Source organism: Vicia villosa, linkage group LG5 (assembly GCF_029867415.1).
Source record: "Vicia villosa cultivar HV-30 ecotype Madison, WI linkage group LG5, Vvil1.0, whole genome shotgun sequence".
Taxonomy (NCBI): Eukaryota; Viridiplantae; Streptophyta; class Magnoliopsida; order Fabales; family Fabaceae; genus Vicia; species Vicia villosa.
The window spans coordinates 135,959,001-135,978,860 of NC_081184.1; the positions used below are offsets into that span (position 1 = coordinate 135,959,001).

At 32.7% G+C, this 19,860-nt stretch overlaps 1 protein-coding gene across 2 annotated transcripts; it reads right to left on the reverse strand.

The window, feature by feature from the left end:
- Positions 1 to 3: 3 nt before the first annotated feature.
- Positions 4 to 8,916, reverse strand: LOC131602639 (apoptosis inhibitor 5-like protein API5). 2 transcript variants are annotated; one of them, XM_058874805.1, is made up of 17 exons: positions 8,759 to 8,916; positions 8,572 to 8,669; positions 8,313 to 8,474; positions 8,057 to 8,156; positions 7,898 to 7,963; positions 6,682 to 6,782; positions 6,508 to 6,582; positions 6,242 to 6,391; positions 6,013 to 6,087; positions 5,864 to 5,929; positions 3,898 to 4,008; positions 3,262 to 3,351; positions 3,069 to 3,175; positions 1,146 to 1,260; positions 954 to 1,019; positions 731 to 831; positions 4 to 532 (listed from the first exon to the last, which is right to left on the reverse strand). In XM_058874805.1, exons 2-17 carry the CDS (start codon positions 8,656 to 8,658, stop codon positions 307 to 309), a joined length of 1,698 nt encoding a protein of 565 aa, XP_058730788.1. In that variant the 5' UTR covers positions 8,659 to 8,669; positions 8,759 to 8,916; the 3' UTR covers positions 4 to 306. The 2 variants fall into 2 exon arrangements, with proteins under 2 accessions (XP_058730788.1, XP_058730789.1); XM_058874806.1 differs by lacking the exon at positions 8,759 to 8,916 and having other exon boundaries at positions 8,572 to 8,752.
- Between the last annotated feature and the right edge of the window lie 10,944 nt (positions 8,917 to 19,860).

Consider the following 19,860-nt stretch of genomic DNA (forward strand, 5'->3'; position numbering starts at 1 on the left):
AGCTAAAACCAGAAATGGGCTTCATATATAAATCCACTTCTCATTAAAATTACAAGCATACATAACTAGGGGCATAAAATGTCCAGTCAACTGATTCCCGCTAGCATCAAAAGGATAGGAAAATGATCAACAACTCCCATTTTACAGAAACAAGCTTTGGAGAAAGTACAACTTAATGAAAAATGTCATCACCCTCTATAATCAAAACTTCCTCTGCCAAAGAATTTTAGTACATTAACAAGTCCTACTTGTATTCTGGTAATCTCCGTGAAACTTAATGTTATCTATATCAGAACTGCCACAGAATCACCAATACCCTCTACCTCTACCTCTTCCACTTCCTCTTCCACGACCACCCCAACCTCGGCCCCTAGTTCCAAACCTCCCTCCGCCAGATACTCTGCCTCTTCCTCCACCAGATAATCCACCTATTGCTCTATTGACAAGTTGGTTTTGCACACTACCAGAACCTCGGCCCTTCTTCAATGCAATATTGTTGGATCCATTGCCCGCGGTAGCAGGCCGTTTTGCTCTGCAGAAGTAAAGAAATTTAAGTTATCACTCCACTTTTAAATATTTTTGTTGTCCAAATAAACAAGAGATCTTTAAGAAATTGATTTTCATATTAAATTGGTAATTAGGGCGATAGACAAACATACAGTGATACAAGGTACTCTCAAAAGAGAAAGAGAATAAAATATCTTCAAAAGCAAAGACAAAGATACAGTACCCAACAGCTTGTACGGTAGTTGATGTGGATTTGGGTGCTTCTTTCCATGAAAGGTTGATTCTCTTATCTCCAATAAAAGAAGGTGATTTGGCGTGCAACGGCTGACCATACAAATTGAACAATTCAATAATTAAAAGATAAGGGAGGCCAAAGACAACTGAAAATCAAGCTCATATACACAATATCTCGTTAGCTAAAAAAAAAACGGGTGTATCTTTCTTACCTTCGTCATCGTCAAAACATTATTGCAGATACGCAACCCATTTGTAGCGTTCTGTTTTTTAGTTTTCTGCAACACCGTGTAAAATGTAAGTGTGATAAGACTCACAATATTTAATTATTGAGTCACAATTTTCTTATCCATAATAAGATAAAGACATGACACAAAACTAACAAACCACAAGATAAGACTTACAATTATTTCCTTTTCTTCATCAGTTTTAGCATTTGCCATAGCTTTGTTGTCTTCAGCCATTCCTTGAGTTAATTTCTTGATTGTAGCCCGGGCGAACTCCTCAACATTTTTCAATCTGGAAAAAGAAAATGAACCCAAAATGTAACCTAACACACCAGGGTGGCTAACAAATCTCGAAGGAAGGATGGATACAAAAGAGGCAACAATGAAAAGTTTATTAATAATGGAATAATTGCAACCAAATCAAGAGCTTTCACTATCCCAAATTATTGTACTCTTACTAGACAAGTGAAAACATTTATATTATTATGACACTGTGATTCTAAGGAGGAACATGGTGGTCATCATCGAGTGCAATAGGGCATCTTGTTCTAAATGTACTTATCGTCACATATGGGTGCACACTTCATGAAATGTTACAAGTTGCACGGTCCTCCTCAATCCACCTGTGCAATCAAGGGACCATCCAACACAGCAATCTGTCAAGCTTACTAGGACTAGTTATGATGATTAACAGAGGTATCAGGCATCACAACAATCATCTTCATCTGTTGCCCGTTCTGGTAATTCCTTTGCCTGTGTCCCAACCTTCTATGGGACCATGGTTTATTGATTATAGCGCCTCTGATCATATTTGTGGTAACTCCCTCTTTCTTTCTCATATTAGTTACTCCATTCTTATCAGAATGCTACTGCAGTAGGTAGTGCACAACCCTTACCTTCTATTTCTTTGAACAGTGTGTTATATGCTCCTCAACGTCCATTCAATCTTGTTTCTGTTAGTTATCTGACGCGTACCTTAAATTGCAATGTCATATTTCTCATTACTTTGTTGTTATTCAGGATTTCTGCATGGGACGGGTGATTGGCGCAGGACGTAAGACACAGGGTCTGTACTATCTTTAATTGTCATTGGTTGCCTCCACTGCTACTTCATCACTGTAGCTTCTTCACAGCCGTTTGGGACATGTGAGCTTTATTTGGATCAAGCAGTTAATTCATGAATTAAATAAATTTTACAGAGGTCTCTCAAATGAAGTTGTTTTGTGATAATCAGGATGCTCTTCACATTGCTCCCAATCCCATTTTTCATGAGAACCAAACATCATTAGAGAGAAATTTTTGTCTGGTTATATTTTTACTAATTCTCTTAGGGGTTCACGAATTGAGTGAATATGTAATTGTAACAAGCTTGGTGCATAAAATCTATATGCTCCAGCTTTAGTAGAATACTTTAAATATTAGGCCCAAGCCCATTAGTTTCTTGTATATATATATGCATAACTTTGTAACCCTAGTAAGTAATGAAACACAATTGTTACCTCATTTTTACACTTGCAATATAAGTTTGATTACACTAATATCATGCACAGATACTCATATTCTTAACCATAACTGTAAACCAGACCATACATAGGTTACCAAATAGAGATTTGAATCATGAATCAGAAGCCTACTTTCCTCAGCATTTTCAATCACAGATTGCGGAAAGTAGAGGCTAGCTAAAATTCTGCTATGCTACAGTGCCTATAGCTGCTATTGGACAACACTTTGTACTAGCCGCTGCTATGCTCAAACCTTGTAAGAAGTTCAAGTTTAAATCTATTGCAGCTTATATGTTAAATTTATTGCAGAACTCTTAATTCAGTTATGGCCTAAGACTACAAAGACATCCTGAAGGCGAATCCAAAAGAAGCCCTTACTGTCCTTTTACCCTTTGACGACATACTTTGTTAAATTTGTCTGGCTTCATAAATTAGCATTATTTTACCCTAAACTCGCAGGTCTTGGATTCTTGACGGTGGTCCTTCATTAGTATGTGCACGCACAAGTACACATGTACTACAAACAAGATTATCTAAAAAATACAAACCAAAGAGTAGATAAATTCTTTATTTATATATACCAAAATAAAGTCAATACCTTTCAGTAAAATCAGAATAATGCTCTGAAAAGTCTTCTCCAAGCCTATCAGATGGCTGACCAGTAACAATTTTGTAACCACATAAACTATTGGTGGCATTAGGAACCTATATAACAAACAAGTTCAATTATGTGCTGCATTTAAGTGACTCGCAACAGCTTATATTTTTTTACTGCTATGACAAAGGTTTACCTTGTGAGCAAGGTGATGAAATGTGTACAACAAGCACTCAACATATGTAAAATTCATCTCTTCTCCGGTCTTCTTCCAAGTCATGTTTTTCTGAAAATAGCAAAGCACAGTTTATAGAAAGTAAAAAAAATTGATGTATTGATCTGAGATATTGTGTTTAAATTTGAATATAATCCATCAATGATTATTAACAGTTAATTTTACCACTATAATTTTCAACTCAATTAATTTGGAATACTGCTTTCAAAAAGTTGGGTTCATAACAATAATAATTTAATACATAACTGGACTTAAATGATCAAACTTTGGATAATGATGTGATCAATTGGTTCAAATGAATTTGAAGGACTAATCAATGTAAATCAAATATTTTGGGGATTGAATGTTGATCAACTCAACAATATATTCTGCAGATGATGAGCCGGAACAGAGCCAAAATTTGATGAACAAATTATGCCTCAAAACATACAAGATATCCACATCAAAATTCCACTTAAGCTAGTTAACAATGTTCTTTGAACATCCAAATAACAGCATAAACAAGAACAAATAAACAATAAATTGGTATTATGTCAGAACTGATATATACAACACATTGATGTCTACCAATCATGCCATTCATAAAGAAATGGTTACCTTCAGCAACTGAACAATAGAAGGAAGCAATTGCCGTGAATCTTGTGGCGTTGTGAAAGGTGAGAACTCTGCAAGGTTTCTGAGCAAATCTCCTTTCCGTTTTCCAGGAAGCTGACAGAAATAAAATCATTATATTAAGTTTTTCAAGAAAAACACCTCACTTAGAGACTATTCACAACTATTCCTCTAATGTATCATTTTGCAATAATCATTTCTTGGTTCAATCCTCGCCGATGCACATATCAATTTCACATTTTTTAAGTACAAAGAGGGTGTGTTGCATTGGAAACTTTTGCTGCCATTTAATTTCAAGTGCAGGTGGATGTGTTATTTTGGGAAGGAGCGCAACTCTATTTATATGTGGATTATGGACAATGCAGAATGTGTGGGAACTGTTTCACACTGTGCAATAAGGCAGTAAAAGATTAACACTACATCACCGAGCCTACTGGTTCTGACCTATTTAGGCCAGTTTAATGACATCAGATCTGAGTCAAATGCACATCTGATCGAATAAGTGGACCAAACCATCTATGGGTTTTAAAAACACTGCTTGGGGATGATGAATGAGCCCAAAGTGTAGTTAGATTATAATTTTTTAGGGCTGAACATTTAAACTTTGTCTAACCAGCCAATTCACTATCATTTTGATTTATGACTTGAGTTATTTTGAAGTTCGATGAAATGAAAAGTAAGCAAATATTAACAACTTCTCTCTTTTTTTATAATATGATGGTATCTCTAAAACACCTCCTCATTTAGTCTAACTTGTTATATTTCTAATGACCCAATTTACCAGTCATGAAAGGTAAGTTAGACAATAGACTTTATTTTTTTAATGGGATTGCATAGATTAAATGTGATCAACTATCTTTCTTAATATGTGTAATTTGATCAATTTTTGCTTTAGTTAATTCCGGAGGGAGCACCATATTATGTTTTCTGCATATATCAATAGTTTTAATTTGGATACATATCTAATATCAATGTTTCAGGACACTTAACTGATGGCTATACAGTATCCGAGTAAAAAAAAGTTGTAAAGAAACCTAATCTATTCTAATTCGATACATTAGTGGCAATTAATGCAGCTTAAGAATGCAGCTTAAGAAATTTAAGATGGCATTCACTCTTTCAACAATATATGTGAAATGAAATTTAAAAATAAAAAATAAATATGAATAATAATAATAATAATAATAATGATAATAATAATAATAATAATAATAATAATAATAATAATAATAATAATAATAATAATAATAATAATAATAATAATAATAATAATAATAATAATAAAAGCAGCTTCTGATGGAATACATTGGCCGTTGCTTACGTAACTATAAGCATTTCAGTAAAAAGCCTGACTTTATTTTTCATCATTAGGTTGTTACATATTTGTGGCTTTAAAAGTTTATGGCATATTTTTCAGCATCCTAGTAGAACCATATACTAGTTTTATTATATAAAGGAATGTACAAGGAATATCTTCTAGCTTGAATTTTTGTAGTGCAATTATATGACTATGATGTTTCATGATATGTTTATGCATGACTATATCTGTCTTAGATGCATCATATCCGATTTTTTTCAACAAGAGGCGTATTCTTGTATTGGATAAATAATGTATCAAGTGCTCAATGTATCTGCGCATCAGCAGCAAAAACAGTTTCTCTGCTTATTGGGTAAAGATTCAGCATGCATCTGATACTCCGTAGACCCCACCCGGCCAACCCACAGTATTAGAAGATTCATACTGCCACTAGGCCACCCTTAATCCTCAAAAAATGCCAACCTTTACGTTTAATGATTAAACTGCCCAAAGTTGAGCAGATATACAAAATATAACAATAAAAATCTTATTCAATTATGCATGAAGGAAACCAACACTTTGTAACTCCAAACAACCAAGAAAACTCAAATATTCAAGCAAAAACCAACTATTCAAACTAAATAATCTAATTACCTGGTCAAAAACAGGAATTATATAACTGTTTATGAAGTTGATAAATTTGCTGCTAGATGCACCCCTCTGCACACAAAAATTAAGTCAGTTGAAGAAAAATCAAACAGCAATGACTATGAGAAAAGATAAACAGTATTAACAGTTCTTACTATGACAACTGGAAGTGCCATGAGAAGGCATGATATCACCCTATCAATATGATCTGTATGGCCTGCATCAGCAACCTACAAAATACCAGTTAAATAAAAAGTAAATAAATAACATAATATCCTCAAAATTTATTTGCGCAGCTTTGACTTTTATTTGCCAGACTAACATAGAACAGACTCTTTTCAGATTTAAAACAAACACAAAGAAAGATAGAAATTGAGTAATCACATTGAACGGTGAACCTAAATCCGCTTGTCCTTCAATGATTTCAATCAGCTCTTTCATCCGCTCAATTGGAGCCTTTTCTCCAAATAGGCTCAAACTTTTCAAGAAATCCATAAACATTTGAAATTCTAAACCCGTTACATCTTCTAAACTCTGAAATGAAATGCAACCACAACATACATCAATCTTAATTATGTTGCAAAAAATGAAAACACTAATATATCAACAAATGAACTCGTAAAAATACAAATCAAAGCAATTGGGAATACATTTTTTATTAGATCGGTTATGTGTCTTTCCATTTCCTCTTGGGGCTTCAACAGTTCAGCTTTAATAGGGAAGACCTATATTGAAGATATTTAGAATTCAGTAATCATTTATATATTAAAGATACAACAAAATAAGGGGCCATGATAATTATAACAAAACACATGGTTTCTCACCTTATCTCTAACAAAGTTTAAAACCTTTTCACGAATAACATCATCTGTATTTGGCTCTTCATCACTGCCACGAATGTGCTTAAACAAAGCTGTCAAAGAAGCTGCATTCACAATTATACTATTATAAGGAAAACCCCAAAATGCAACAGTAATTACAAATGTCCAGAATCTTGAAAGCATAATTTGCGATAACTGACAACAACAAAAAAGGTTTCTAGGCTATATAAGCCTTAACTAGGCAGGCATCAGTTTGGCAAGTATCAGTTACAAAATTGTTGGACTTCCACAATTAATCTCATTCCTGTACCAAGGTTCAAATCAAATGTTTCAAGTTTAACTACCACCTAAAGGCTCCTCAGCAGTCACCATATTAACAAGCTGCCGGAGATCATCTATACTGAAATCATGAAAAACCACCTCAAATATACAAGTAATTAATTATCTGACAAACTATTCAATGCTAGATATATCAAGAAGGCTCAGCGCATTGCAATACTAATATTATCCTCAACAAAAAGACTATTTGTTTAATGAAAATGCAATGCACGTTAAAGAGGTGCTAGATAAGTAAGATCATTGTTAGATTGACATTCTCTTTTATCTATTTTATATAGATCTAAGATGGGTTGGCTTTATTTGCCACTGCAAGGGTCAAAGTTGTAGAAAGAGTAAATGACGTGAACTACAATCTTAAGCAGTGGCATAGATAATTATTATTTATAAGCCAACTATTTGCAAAGATATTTCATAAATTATTACACATAAATATGCTAACAATATCAGCTCTTTGGTATCATAAATATTGCATATAAATCCATACTTAAAAACTAGAAGCAGAGACTGTGCAAGTTATTGAGAAGACTGAAAAGGTCGTTTCTTTGGGGGGCTTTGGCTTCGGGGAGCAAACACCCATTATAGATACATAATTTTAAAATGTCTGAGGGGGCAGTCTGACTGTGACATTCCTATGCGACAACTAAGCTTTGCCTCTGATGTTAAGATAAAAACTAAACAATCAAGAAGATTGAGACACCAATATGTAGCTAAAGTTTATGTTTTCTTACCCAACCATATACACAATACACAACTCAGAATTTATCATGATGGCTGATGACAAAATAAGAAACATTTACAGATGAAAGATCCTTAACATTATTTGAAACATAGCATTTAACAACCAGTCTTCTATACTTGACATTAAAAAAAATCAGATTACCTTTCACATCCTGCCTCAGCAGAGACATAAGAGCCTTATGCACAGCATCACGCTCCACAAATTCCTCTAAACGATTCAAACCAAAAAATAAATAAAAACATCAGAATCAAGACCATACTCTCAAGAATCCAACATCATAAGAAACCAACCACAACTTACCAGACCCAAGAATTTGCACAAGAATATCAACCATTTTCCCAATATTCTCAGGTGTATCCTTGCAGAAAAGAGGCAGTCCTCTTATCGCTTGCACCCGAACCTGTTCAGCAACATAAAAAAAATTGTAAACTAAAAATACAAACTTCATATAGCACATACAAATAAACTACATAGAAAACACAACAAGCAATATATACTAGAACTAATATGCCTCTAATTATATATAAACATTATCTATGAATCACACATAACATACCCCAAGTTCTTCGGCCTCAACCAAATCAAGATGAGCATCGAGTGCAGGACCAGATAGTTCAGGGAAGAACTTGAAGAACTTAGGAATGAGCTGTGCTGCGAGCTGTTTCGCCTTAACACTAGTCTTAGCTGCATCTATGATTCCCTGGTAATCCTTGACGTTCTGCGAAAAAACAACACGAAAATCAAACAAAAACCCTAATTGAAAGAGAAAATGTAAAACCCTAAATAAAAGGTGAGAATGGAAGATTTCTATAGACCTGAGATTTGTCTTTGGCGCTGTTGAGTTGCTCGCCGTATTCGTAGAGCTTCTCGATGTAAGCAGCTTCTTCGGAAGGGTCAGTCATTGGAGAAGGTTCTGGAATTTCGATTGCGAAGTTGAAGAATAGAGATAGAGAGTAGAAAGAGTGTTATTTGAATTTAGGTAAGGAAGATAGAGTAGAGTACCTGAAATGAAGTGAAGAATACAAGGGTTTCTCGTTTCGTTTTGCTTTGATTTTTTTCAAGAGGTTACTTAAGAGAGAGAAATAGAGTTAAGTTATGTTTCTGTACTGGTAGTAGTATACGTATGTGTGACTGAGAGGTGGGATTCAGTGATGTAAGCCTCAACTTGGTTTTCGATGGGGACGAGTTTCCTTTTACATCAAACTGTGTATTCTATTACTAGTATTCTATCCCAAGACAAAACTATCTGGATTCATATCAACAATCTAATCACTCTAACTTGAACGTCAAGATTAACTAATATCCACACTACCCTTGGAAAAGTTAAAAGAAAATACTTAGGGTCTGTTTGAAATAGTTTTTGTTTTTAGTTTTTAAAAACTGAAAAGTAAAAATCAAAACACAATTTAGCCATTTCAGTTTTTTGCTTTTAAAAACTTAAAAATTGTGAAGAGTTTTTAAAAACACATTTGTAAAATATTATATTCAAACAAGTTTTTAGTTTTTAAATTTTCAAAAACTAAAATAGAGTTTTTAAAAAGCCTTTCAAACAGGCCCTTATATATTTTAATCTCTCATTTTTATTTTAACATTAAAAATATATTATTCCTTCATGTTAATTGAGTAAAGTTAGTAGTCTAAATAAAATAATTAAATTTGATGGCACTCTTATAGGTTGGATCAAGCTCAAAAAAAAAAAATTAAGAATGTCTAATTCTTCTCACTTTTAATTTAGTAAAGTTAGTAGTCAAAATAAAATAATTAAATTTGATGGTACTCTTATAGGCCGGATCAAGGTCCAAGAAGAAAATTAAGAATGTCTAATTCTTCTCACTTTTATAAATACGTTATCTTTTTTTGCCAAAGTAGGTGTGATTTTCATTTCCTAGTATTTCACTTCATCTTAAGTTTTTTCATAATTAACTTAGGCGTTAAGTGTTAACTTTGGAAATCCATATTCTCCTATGTATCAGAGCTACAAGCGTCATCGTTAGCATCAAGACATACCTTCTCCATTCTTGTTTCATAGTAGAACATCGGTACAGTATGTGAGAATCGTCAATTGATTCATGTTACATCTCATCACTGAACCTTCTCGTTCTATATCTCTATAAGATTCGAAAATTACATTGAATAGAGGCGATTTCCAAAGTTATTGGACTAAGCTACGTCTTGGTACTCCATATCGATACCATTGGAGAAGATTCATTCAATCGAACCAAAGATCTCTCGCTGACTTCAGAAGGAGACGTGCTTGCTGACAAAGAACGGGGAGATGAATGATCGGTCCTTGAGTTACTGGACAAAGAAAAAGTAGGCAGAATTCCTAATGCATATCTTTCCCTAGTCATTATCGCCATCATTGCAAATAATTTCATCTCAAGAATTCTGGTGGACAACGAATGTACATATAACTTGATATATTTAGAAACTTTTACTAAACTTGGAATATGATCACAAGACTTGAGATCTTGCAAAGATCAAAGCCTACTTGCATTTGATGACTTTGCCACTCGCCATTGCGGACAAGTTTACTTGCATGTCACCTTAGGGGAAAAAAGGAAATAAAGACGTTCGACATGTGTTTCTTCGTGATCCTGGGTGAGATTTTGTACAACGGCATCCTTGGACGCATGTTCATACCCAAGCTAGATGCGCTCGCACCTCCCGTGCATTTGAAGTTGAAGTACCATTACGAATTTGGCATAATTGACATGGTTAAAGCCAATCTCTTCAGAGCTATGCAGATACTAGAAGCGAGAAATAAGATGTCTAATATATCCTTTATCGTCCGTGTGAAAGACATCGAAGAAAGCAATTTGACGACAGGCGTAGCCATGTCGATGTGTGTGATTAAGAGCATCTCGGGTACGGGGTATTGGAACTGGCAACCGAAGCCAGAACGAAAAAACCTGAGACCAACCCCAACTGCCAACTTTGAGGTCATCCAATTGGATGATAATCTTTTAAGAATTGTTAAGATAAGATCATTTCCTGATGTATGAGCTAAATAGAGAGAAAAATGCCTTCACGAGCGAACATGCAAAATATAAATACAACGTCGTGCCTTTCGGACTGAAAAACATCGGGCCACATACCAGAGGATGAAGAATAAAGTTTTTAAGGAAGAGATATGAGAAACCTTGGAAGTGTGAATGTGGACGACATGATTGTTGAGTCAAGCGAAGAAGAACTGCACGACTAGCATCTCGCCACGTGTCTTCTAGAGGGTCCAATATAATACGAGGTTAAATCCCGAGAAGTGCACCTTTGGGGTGAAAGCTGGGAACTTCCTAGGTTTCTACCTCAATAAAAGGGGAATAAAAGCAAACTCGAACAAGTGTGATGTGAAAATGTAGATGAGTGTACCCACGTCTAAGAAAGAAGTAATGAAATTGAACGAAATGCTTACAGCCCTGGACAAATTCATTTTGAAATCAATACGGTATGTATTTCCCTTCTACAAACTATTAAATAAAGAAGCTCAATTCGAATGGACTGTAAAATGCCAGTAAGCATTCATGTCCTTGAAAGTAACCTTATCCACCCCGCCAGTCTTAACCAAACCTTTGTTGGGAGAATCCATGTTCCTTTACTTGGTTATCTCTGAATAAGCGGGCAACACCGTTCTAGTCAGAGAACTAGACAATTAACAACAATAAGTATACTTCATTTTTAAAGCCCTATTCGAACCAAAAACATGATATCATAGGATACAGAAGGCGGACTTGGCCCTTGTAACCACATCTAGAAAGTTATGGCGCTACTTCTTAGCTCACACTATATGAGGACTGACTAAGTGGTTGGTCGAGATGTGTGAATTCGACTTTGCATATAAGGCCAGGAAGGCACTGAAAGCCCAATAATTCGCAGACTTCCAGACAGAGATGATGTCTGCCGAGCTAAAATTAGTGAATTATTGAACGGTGTTTATCAATGGGTTATCCAATATCCAAAGGAGTAGAACTAAACTCATTCTAGAAAACAAATTAGGATTCAATATCAAAGTATCTCTACGGTTTGAATTTTTTGCCCACTAATAAACAAGTTGAGTACGAAGCAGTGATAGATGGCATCATATTGACATCCAAGATGAGGGAGAAAAGTATCCAATTAAATTCTGGCTTTTAGCTAGTAATGTCACAAGTTAAAAGAGAGACTTGGAAGAAGGATCCAATGCTACAATGTTACATCTAGATAGCTCGAGAAAAAATAACCAAATTCAAAATGTTTGAGATAGAGCATATCCCAAGTGAAGAAAACACCAGAGCTGATATTTTATCTAAATTCGCTATCTTCTATAAAATGGGTTGTTCAGTTTTCAATAACGCGGTACGCGCCCTCTGCGATATTTTGAAAAAAACCAGTTTTGACAGCAGTTCCGAAAATCACTTTTATCCAACCAAAGTTCATCCAAACAACAATTAATCATATGTAGGGATAACAATGGATTGGGTCGGGTGCGAGTTTCACACTACCCAAACCCGCACCCGAAATCGACACCCGAACCCGAACCCAAATGTTTTTCGGATGAAAAAATAACACTCACACCCACACCCATTGGGTTCGGGTTTTTTCACCCAAACCCGAACCAGCAGCAAAATACATAAAATACAATTTTCCTACAACTTTCCACAATATTATATATATAAGCGGGTGGGATTTCGGGTTTCGAGTGTGGGTTTCACACTACCCAAACACGCACCCGAAATATCGGGTGGCACCCGAACCCAGTCAACTCGGGTTTTCACCCGTTGACTCGGGCTCAGGTGCGGGTCTGCTTGCCATCCCTAATCACATGTATATGGTTCGTAATCATGTTTCTAACCATGGGTTATCATGATAACATCATTAAACATGATATTTTCACAAAATCTCATAGATATACACAAACCCTAACATATGAATTATGAGAAATTGAGAGATGAAAACCTAAGCATACTACTACCCATAACATATTATACCATACTCATAATAATAAGGATTCTCCCACTTACCTTAGGTCAAATCTCCTTCTTCTTCTAGTTCCCTCTTTCTCATTTTTCTCTTCTCTTCTCTTGATCTCTCTCTTCTTTTACCAAATGAATGTTATGAGAGATTAAACATAGTTTCCTCTTACTATCTTTCTCTAATTAGATGGGCTTAGTCACTCACACCCCCTTATTACTTCTATTTCGATTAATTAGGCCAAATAGTCATTATATCATTATTCTACTAATAATATAATAACCCAATTGGCATAATAACACACAATTAAATAATTATCACACCAAATAATAATTAAATAATTATATTAATAATGAAATAGCTATTAAATAAATAAAATAGAAAAATCGGGATGTTACAGGAGTCATGTTGCCTATTTCTATAGGTGATGTGAAAGTTGAAAATGCACTTGTTGACTTGGGTTCTAGTGTAAATTTGATTCCATTATCATTAGTATTCAAATTTTGAGTGGATTATGGTTGATATACAAGGAGATGATTCTCCTTGTTTGAAGACTCATACCTTGAAGCTTTTACCGCACCATTTTCTATTTATATTAAATTTGTGTATTTTGTTTTTTATACTCAATTTTTGGGTCTTTCTTAATTTTGAAGGATAGAGTATCTGGTTGTAGTTGTAATTTATCACACCACATGTAATTGTCATCTTACAAACACTTGAGAAAGTGTTTGATTGAATGTGAAAGGTCTCAAATTCAGGGGGGCCTGTGTCAAAATTCGCGGGTAGTATTAAAAATATATCACTGGACTGGGAGAGTTTATATGAGGCAGTCGTATACTATTGACTAATGGTTAATGAATTTATTTTTATTGGGTCGATGCCTTCTAAACGATGGTGATGTTGCACCAAACTAGGATAACAATTATCTGTGTTATTTTTTATTGTTCTTCACATCTTGTATATCGAGTTGTGTCACACATTATCAAAATATTGTGTGCGACATCTTGTCATTGATCGAACAAAATTTCAAACGCCTTTTGAAATTGCATCAGTCCCTGTAGAGAAAATAATCTAAATACATACTTACTTTTATTCTACAACAGTCACTTCTAGTAAAACGTTACCTCTTACAAAAGAATGACATTTAATGCACATATTCTCAATAACGACGATGACCCATCAAAAGCTTCCACGTCCATCTACCAGGCCCACAGAACAAAGGCCAAATAACAAAATAGCGGAGCACTGAATGTAGAACATGTAGACTCTTTTTTCGACTGAGCAGCATGTCCCTCACACAAGTACCATGTCAATCATCCAAATCAATTTGATGGATGACTGCAATTCACATCTTGCTACACATATTTAGTTGTCAATCACTTATCCTATTTAAAGAAGAAAATTGCGTCATTTCTTAAGTATTCAAATCCTCTCTCATTTGAGCACCACTTTTCGCTCTCATACTAACTTGAGCATTGGAATTTTAACCTTCCAAATTAATCGACTCTCCACCGCATAAAAATTTTAGAGCCACCACAACAAACTTTGCATCCTCACTTTTCAATAAACTCTAATTCCCTTACGATTACTATAATAAATAACGATTTTTATAACAAAGCTTTCACCTTAGCCAGAAAAAAATTGAGGTATTATGCCAAGGCGTGCAATGTTTTATTTTTTTATAAAAATAAAAACAACATATTCCCCCGATTTTTAATAAAACCGAGGCGAAAAACTAATTAGGACACGCTTCGAATCTCACTTAAGGATGTTTATGTTTTTATTTGTTTATAAGTGAATAATAAATGATCTAATCCTTCAGATTCTTTAAAAAACTGAGGGATAACATAATAAGATTTTACGATAAAAGCACTCGTCAAACAAAATTTATCTTAATCCTATCTTATATGTTACCGCCTCAAACTAGTACGAATCATTTTTTGGGATGGATTGCATGACAAAAAAAATCTGCAATGTTCTTCTACCCTTGAACGAAACATTTTTTCTGCCCTTGCAATCTATCTCACATAATGGTGTTGATGTTGTATTTTTTGAACAACTATGTGTTAAAGATATGTTAAAGAGTGTTGAAAAAGTTCCCTATGATATATTGCAAGTGCAGAAAAGCATTCATGCTTCCAGGTTAAACAAAAAAGGTTGTTCAACATTTGAAAAGATATATGCAACAAAATATAACATTTAAGTGATGATCAAGAATATGTTTTTTTTTAATATTCTGTGTAAATAATGTAATGTTAAAAAAATAGATATCATTTACTTCGATTTTATGTTATAACTGAGGGGCTTACTTATTTTATTTTTATATATAAAATAGAAAATAAGTTGCTCGGTTTTTAAAAAAACCGAGGAAATATGTTACACAGCTACAACAACGAATATCTATCCTACATTATTAAAGGAACAACACTCAAGATATTACCATGACATCAATCCACAACAAACTATCTACATCCACCACTATATATCTTTCTTGTGAAAGCATTTGCCTTGATAACATTTGCTCAAGATAATGAAATTTTAGAACTTAAAAAATCTTGGAAAAGTTCTCAATGATGAATTACAAGTGCAGAAAATCATTCTTGCTTCAAGTTAAATAAAGATAAGATGTCAATAGGATCTGGATTAGAGCAAAGATATGTTATTCTCCAAGAACAACAAGCAACCACTACTATGATAACCTTGCATTTGTTGTAATAATGTAATTTAATATTATGTGTAAACAATGAAGTGTTTAAAAAAAGCGTATATACATTTTATTTCGATTTTTATCAAAAACCGAGAGAATACTTTTGGCGTGATAATTGAGAATATTGATCACCGTCCTTAAACAAATTTGTGTCGTCCATTCATGAGTATCAACGTTCAAAACACTTCCATTAGTAATCCACGTGAAACCTAAGAGACATCTATTATAAAAGCATGTTGAATATTAACATTTATAACCTTAATGAAACATGAAACGTTTGAAACCTACAGACACTTGGAAAAGTTCTCTATGATGGACTGTAAGAGCAGAAAATTATCTGAGTTCAAGGTTTGTTTTCTTAAATATTTATTTGAGCCGAAAATCATATATTTGAATATTGGCTTTAATTATCTTACCTTTTTTCATCAGAAACAAATGAATACAAAACTCGTATAGAATAATCTTGCACCAAACATTTGATTTTCCCTAAAATTCAATAATTTGAAGATCTAAAATCTAGAAAACTTCAAAGAATTTGATTTTTATCTAGATCCCTGGAAAAAAATTATTTTAATATTTTGTGTAAACAATATAATATTCTGGATAAACAATGTAACACATATTTTAGAAATAAAATAATCTTACCCCTTCATTTTCTGGATAAACAGGAATATAAGATACGCTAATTTTTTGAAAATAATAAAAGTGCTAATGTTGGGGTTCGAAGCCATGTGCATATAATTTTACCCTTCAGTGTGACAAATTTTTATGACATTCTTCGTTACCTCGCTTCTTTAGTCGAGATTAAATACATTTCATATCTGAGGTATTATGTGTTTTTTTTGTAGTAGTGGGAACAATTTCTAAATGCTCTTCATCACAAAACAATTATGCTAATATAAGAAATTCAACACCATATTGAATTGGATCATCAACCAATCTAATAATGTCTCACAATTTTGTCTTAAAATATTTATTTATTTATCTTTTCAAAGATATATATATATATATATATATATATATATATATATATATATATATATATATATATATATATATATATATATATATATATATATATATATATATATATATATATATATATATATATATATATATATATATATATATATATATACATACCTAATAAAATACATTTTAAAAAATGGATACTTCTAAATATATATTTATGGAGTTTCTGTTGGACCAAAAATGCAAATAAAAATCAGAGTAGAGAGAAATACCCAAAACATTTGTTCACGCAATTCAGCAAAATTGTTTACGCCTACGACTATAGAGCATCTATAGTTCCGTCTTATTGATTCGTTCTGAATTATCCTAAATTAAAGTGTAGTGTTACAAGTATATATAGAAATACTAATTATTCAGATTACAATAATAACTTTAAACCGTACCGCGAGGGCGAAATCTCCCGCACCCCCACGCAGTCTAATCGCCCCAACAAACACTTGAGTCAAACACAAGGGCAAGTGTCGTGGTCGCTCTGCCTCTTGCCCACTTGACATTTCATATGAGTCAAATTCAACAATTTCAATATTCGATATTGACATTTTTTTTTCCTGTTTTTAGAGATTTAAGCTTCATATCAAATATCAAATCCTTTTAAGCATATTTTACTTTTAAGTTTGATACTTGACCCAGTAGATTTTAATTTTGAAGTTTTTGTAATTTTTGGTACTTACCCAATAGATTTTAATCTTTGAAGTTTTTTTAATCTTTTAAACCATAATTTGGTTGCTGTTTTGGAATTTAAGCTAGCCTTTCTTAAATCATTTAAAAATATTAAAAAAATATTAAAATATGCATATAATACTTAAAATTACGTAGTTTTTTTTTTTTGACATAAAAAAATAAAATTACGTAGTTTAAAATTTGTTTTTATTGCTTTTTATACTTTTAAAACTAGTTTACTTTTTATTTGTCGGTTGCAAGATATGCGATCAGCCCAGAGGCTATAAGGTCCAGATGTGAGAAATGAGCTATTTGTACCCTTCAATATCACTTTAAATGGAAATTACATCATTATCGCCTTCCTAGAGTACAACATTCTATTTTAGTTGAAGTTATTTGTCAAATTTAGTTGTCATTCAAAATTTTGGAATAAAAAAATTGAACTACACTTACTTAATGTACAAGTTTGTTTTCACCATTAGTTAGTATGTCTCAAAGATAGATCAAATGATATATAGTGGTGCCAATTGTTTCAATGGTGGAAATAAACACGTGCATGGTACAAACAACATTGTCATATTTGTGCAACATATAATAGCTTAAGAACATTAATAATGGCGCTACATTATCTTAGTTAGAGCCCATTGCTAGCCCATATGGACCGGCGCGCCCGGCCCGAAAAATCATAGGGCTTGGGTCTTCAAATTAGAGCCCATATTTTTAAGAGTTTTTTTAGCCCAACCTTAAAAGGCCGCGGTTCATTAGGACTAGCCCATATAGGTCATAGGTAGCCCATTAGGCCCGCACAACTATAAATTTTAAAAATCATATTAATTCTTATATTGTGTTATTCCAAAATAAAACATTGATTTTTCCCACTTCACTAAATTTTGTTTGTTTCTATTATATTCAATTTTCTCTTTTAAATATTATACATTAATATAATCAACATTATTTTCTCGTATTCTATTAGTTTCTCTTATAGGGGTGGCAAAATGGATGAATATGGATTGGATGGTTAATGGATGGACCAAACCAATCCATTAATCCATTACCAATCCACTAAACTCTCTTAATAAAAATCCAATTCATCCATTAAAGAATAAAATCCATCAAATACATCCCTTAACCTATTTCTAATGCATGGATATCCATCCATCCAAAACATAAATAAAAAATTCTTAATTTTTTTTAAATTTCATAAAAAAAAAATTTTAAAAAAAAATTTCGTTCTTCCGAAAAAACTCGACTTTTTCGAAAAAACTCATTTTTTTTCGTTTTTCCGATTAAAACCCCGATTTTTTTGTTTTTCCGTAAAAAACTCGATTTTTTCATTTTTCCGGAAAAAAACTCGACTTTTCGTTTTTCCAAAAAATCTCGATTTTCCGTTTTTCCGAAAAAAACTCGATTTTTTTTCGTTTTCCTGAAAAAATCGATTTTTTCGTTTTTCTATAAAAAAAACACGACTTTTTTCGTTTTTTTCGAAAAAAAACTCGTTTTTTTTTTGTTTTTTCGAAAAAAAAGTCAACTTTTTGTTTTTCTGAAGAAAAAAAAACTCGATTTTTTTGTTTTTCCGAAAAACTCGCTTTTTTGTTTTTTTGAAAAAACTCGATTTTTTCGTTTTTTCCGGAAAAAGACTCGATTTTTTTTCGTTTTTTTGAAAAAACTCGATGTTTTCATTTTTTCCGAAAAAACTTGACTTTTCATTTTTTCGAAATAAACTCGACTTTTCGTTTTTCCTAAAAAACTCGTTTTTTTTGTTTTTCAAAATAAACTCGACTTTTTCGTTTTTTCGAAAAAAAAACTCGATTTTTTTGTTTTTTCGAAAAATACTCGATTTTTGTTTCTTCGAAAAACCTCCATTTTTTTTCAAAATAACTCGATTTTTTCGTTTTTTCGAAAAAAACTCGATATTTCAATTTTATGAAGAAATTCGTTTTTTTTGTATTTTCAAATTTTTTTATTTAAAAAAAAAATAATTTTAGTTATTTTTGAAAAAAATAATTTAAAGTATAAAATAAAAATAATTCATTGGATTATCAAAATGTTTTGGATGGATTGGATCTATCCATGTATATAAATGAATGAATTCAATCCATCCATTAACTTATTTTTTATGTGGTGGATGAATTGGATGAATTTTTTGGTGGATGGATTGGATGAATTTTAGCTTAATGGATTCAATTGCCACCCCTATCTCTTATATTAAATATTTGAGTATTATTTTCTACAATTTAAACATGTATTGTATTTAAAAACACTTTATTGTATTTACAAAAGATAATATAGTACTTTTAAAAATGTATTATGTTTAAAATAATATAATTTTTGATTTTATTTATAATAAATATTATGGATTTTTTATTTAAATTTTTTATTAAAAAAAGTCTGTTTAGGGCCGGGTAGCCCGAAGCCCATCTAGGGCCGGACTCGGGTAGTAATTTTGAGGCCTATATTACAATAGGGCTTTTTTGACTCAGCCCTAAAAAGCTCAGACCCATCAGGGCCGACCATAAATGAGCCGGATAGCCCATTTTGACAGCTCTAATCTTGGTTCCATCTGAAAATTTTAGGATGCGAGGTATAAATATGTTAACAAACAAACATGTAAATACTATATTAGTTATTCTTCGCTAATAAATAGCTAATTAAAGTAATAACTTTCCTAGTCGATTTTGATACTTATGTTGGAAAATCATCAAAAATATCTTATAAAAAAACATAAAACAAGTCATGTTATATGCAATAGTCAGCAGTT

Bases quoted from the DNA above. Each gene is read 5' to 3' on its own strand.
- LOC131602639 (XM_058874805.1), bottom strand. From the start codon at position 8,658: ATGACTGACCCTTCCGAAGAAGCTGCTTACATCGAGAAGCTCTACGAA. The intron at 6,783-7,897 runs GTAATCTGATTT...TTGTGAATGCAG, and splicing joins GCTGAGGCAGGATGTGAAAG to CTTCTTTGACAGCTTTGTTT. The intron at 3,176-3,261 runs GTAAACCTTTGT...TTTGTTATATAG, and splicing joins TTCATCACCTTGCTCACAAG to GTTCCTAATGCCACCAATAG.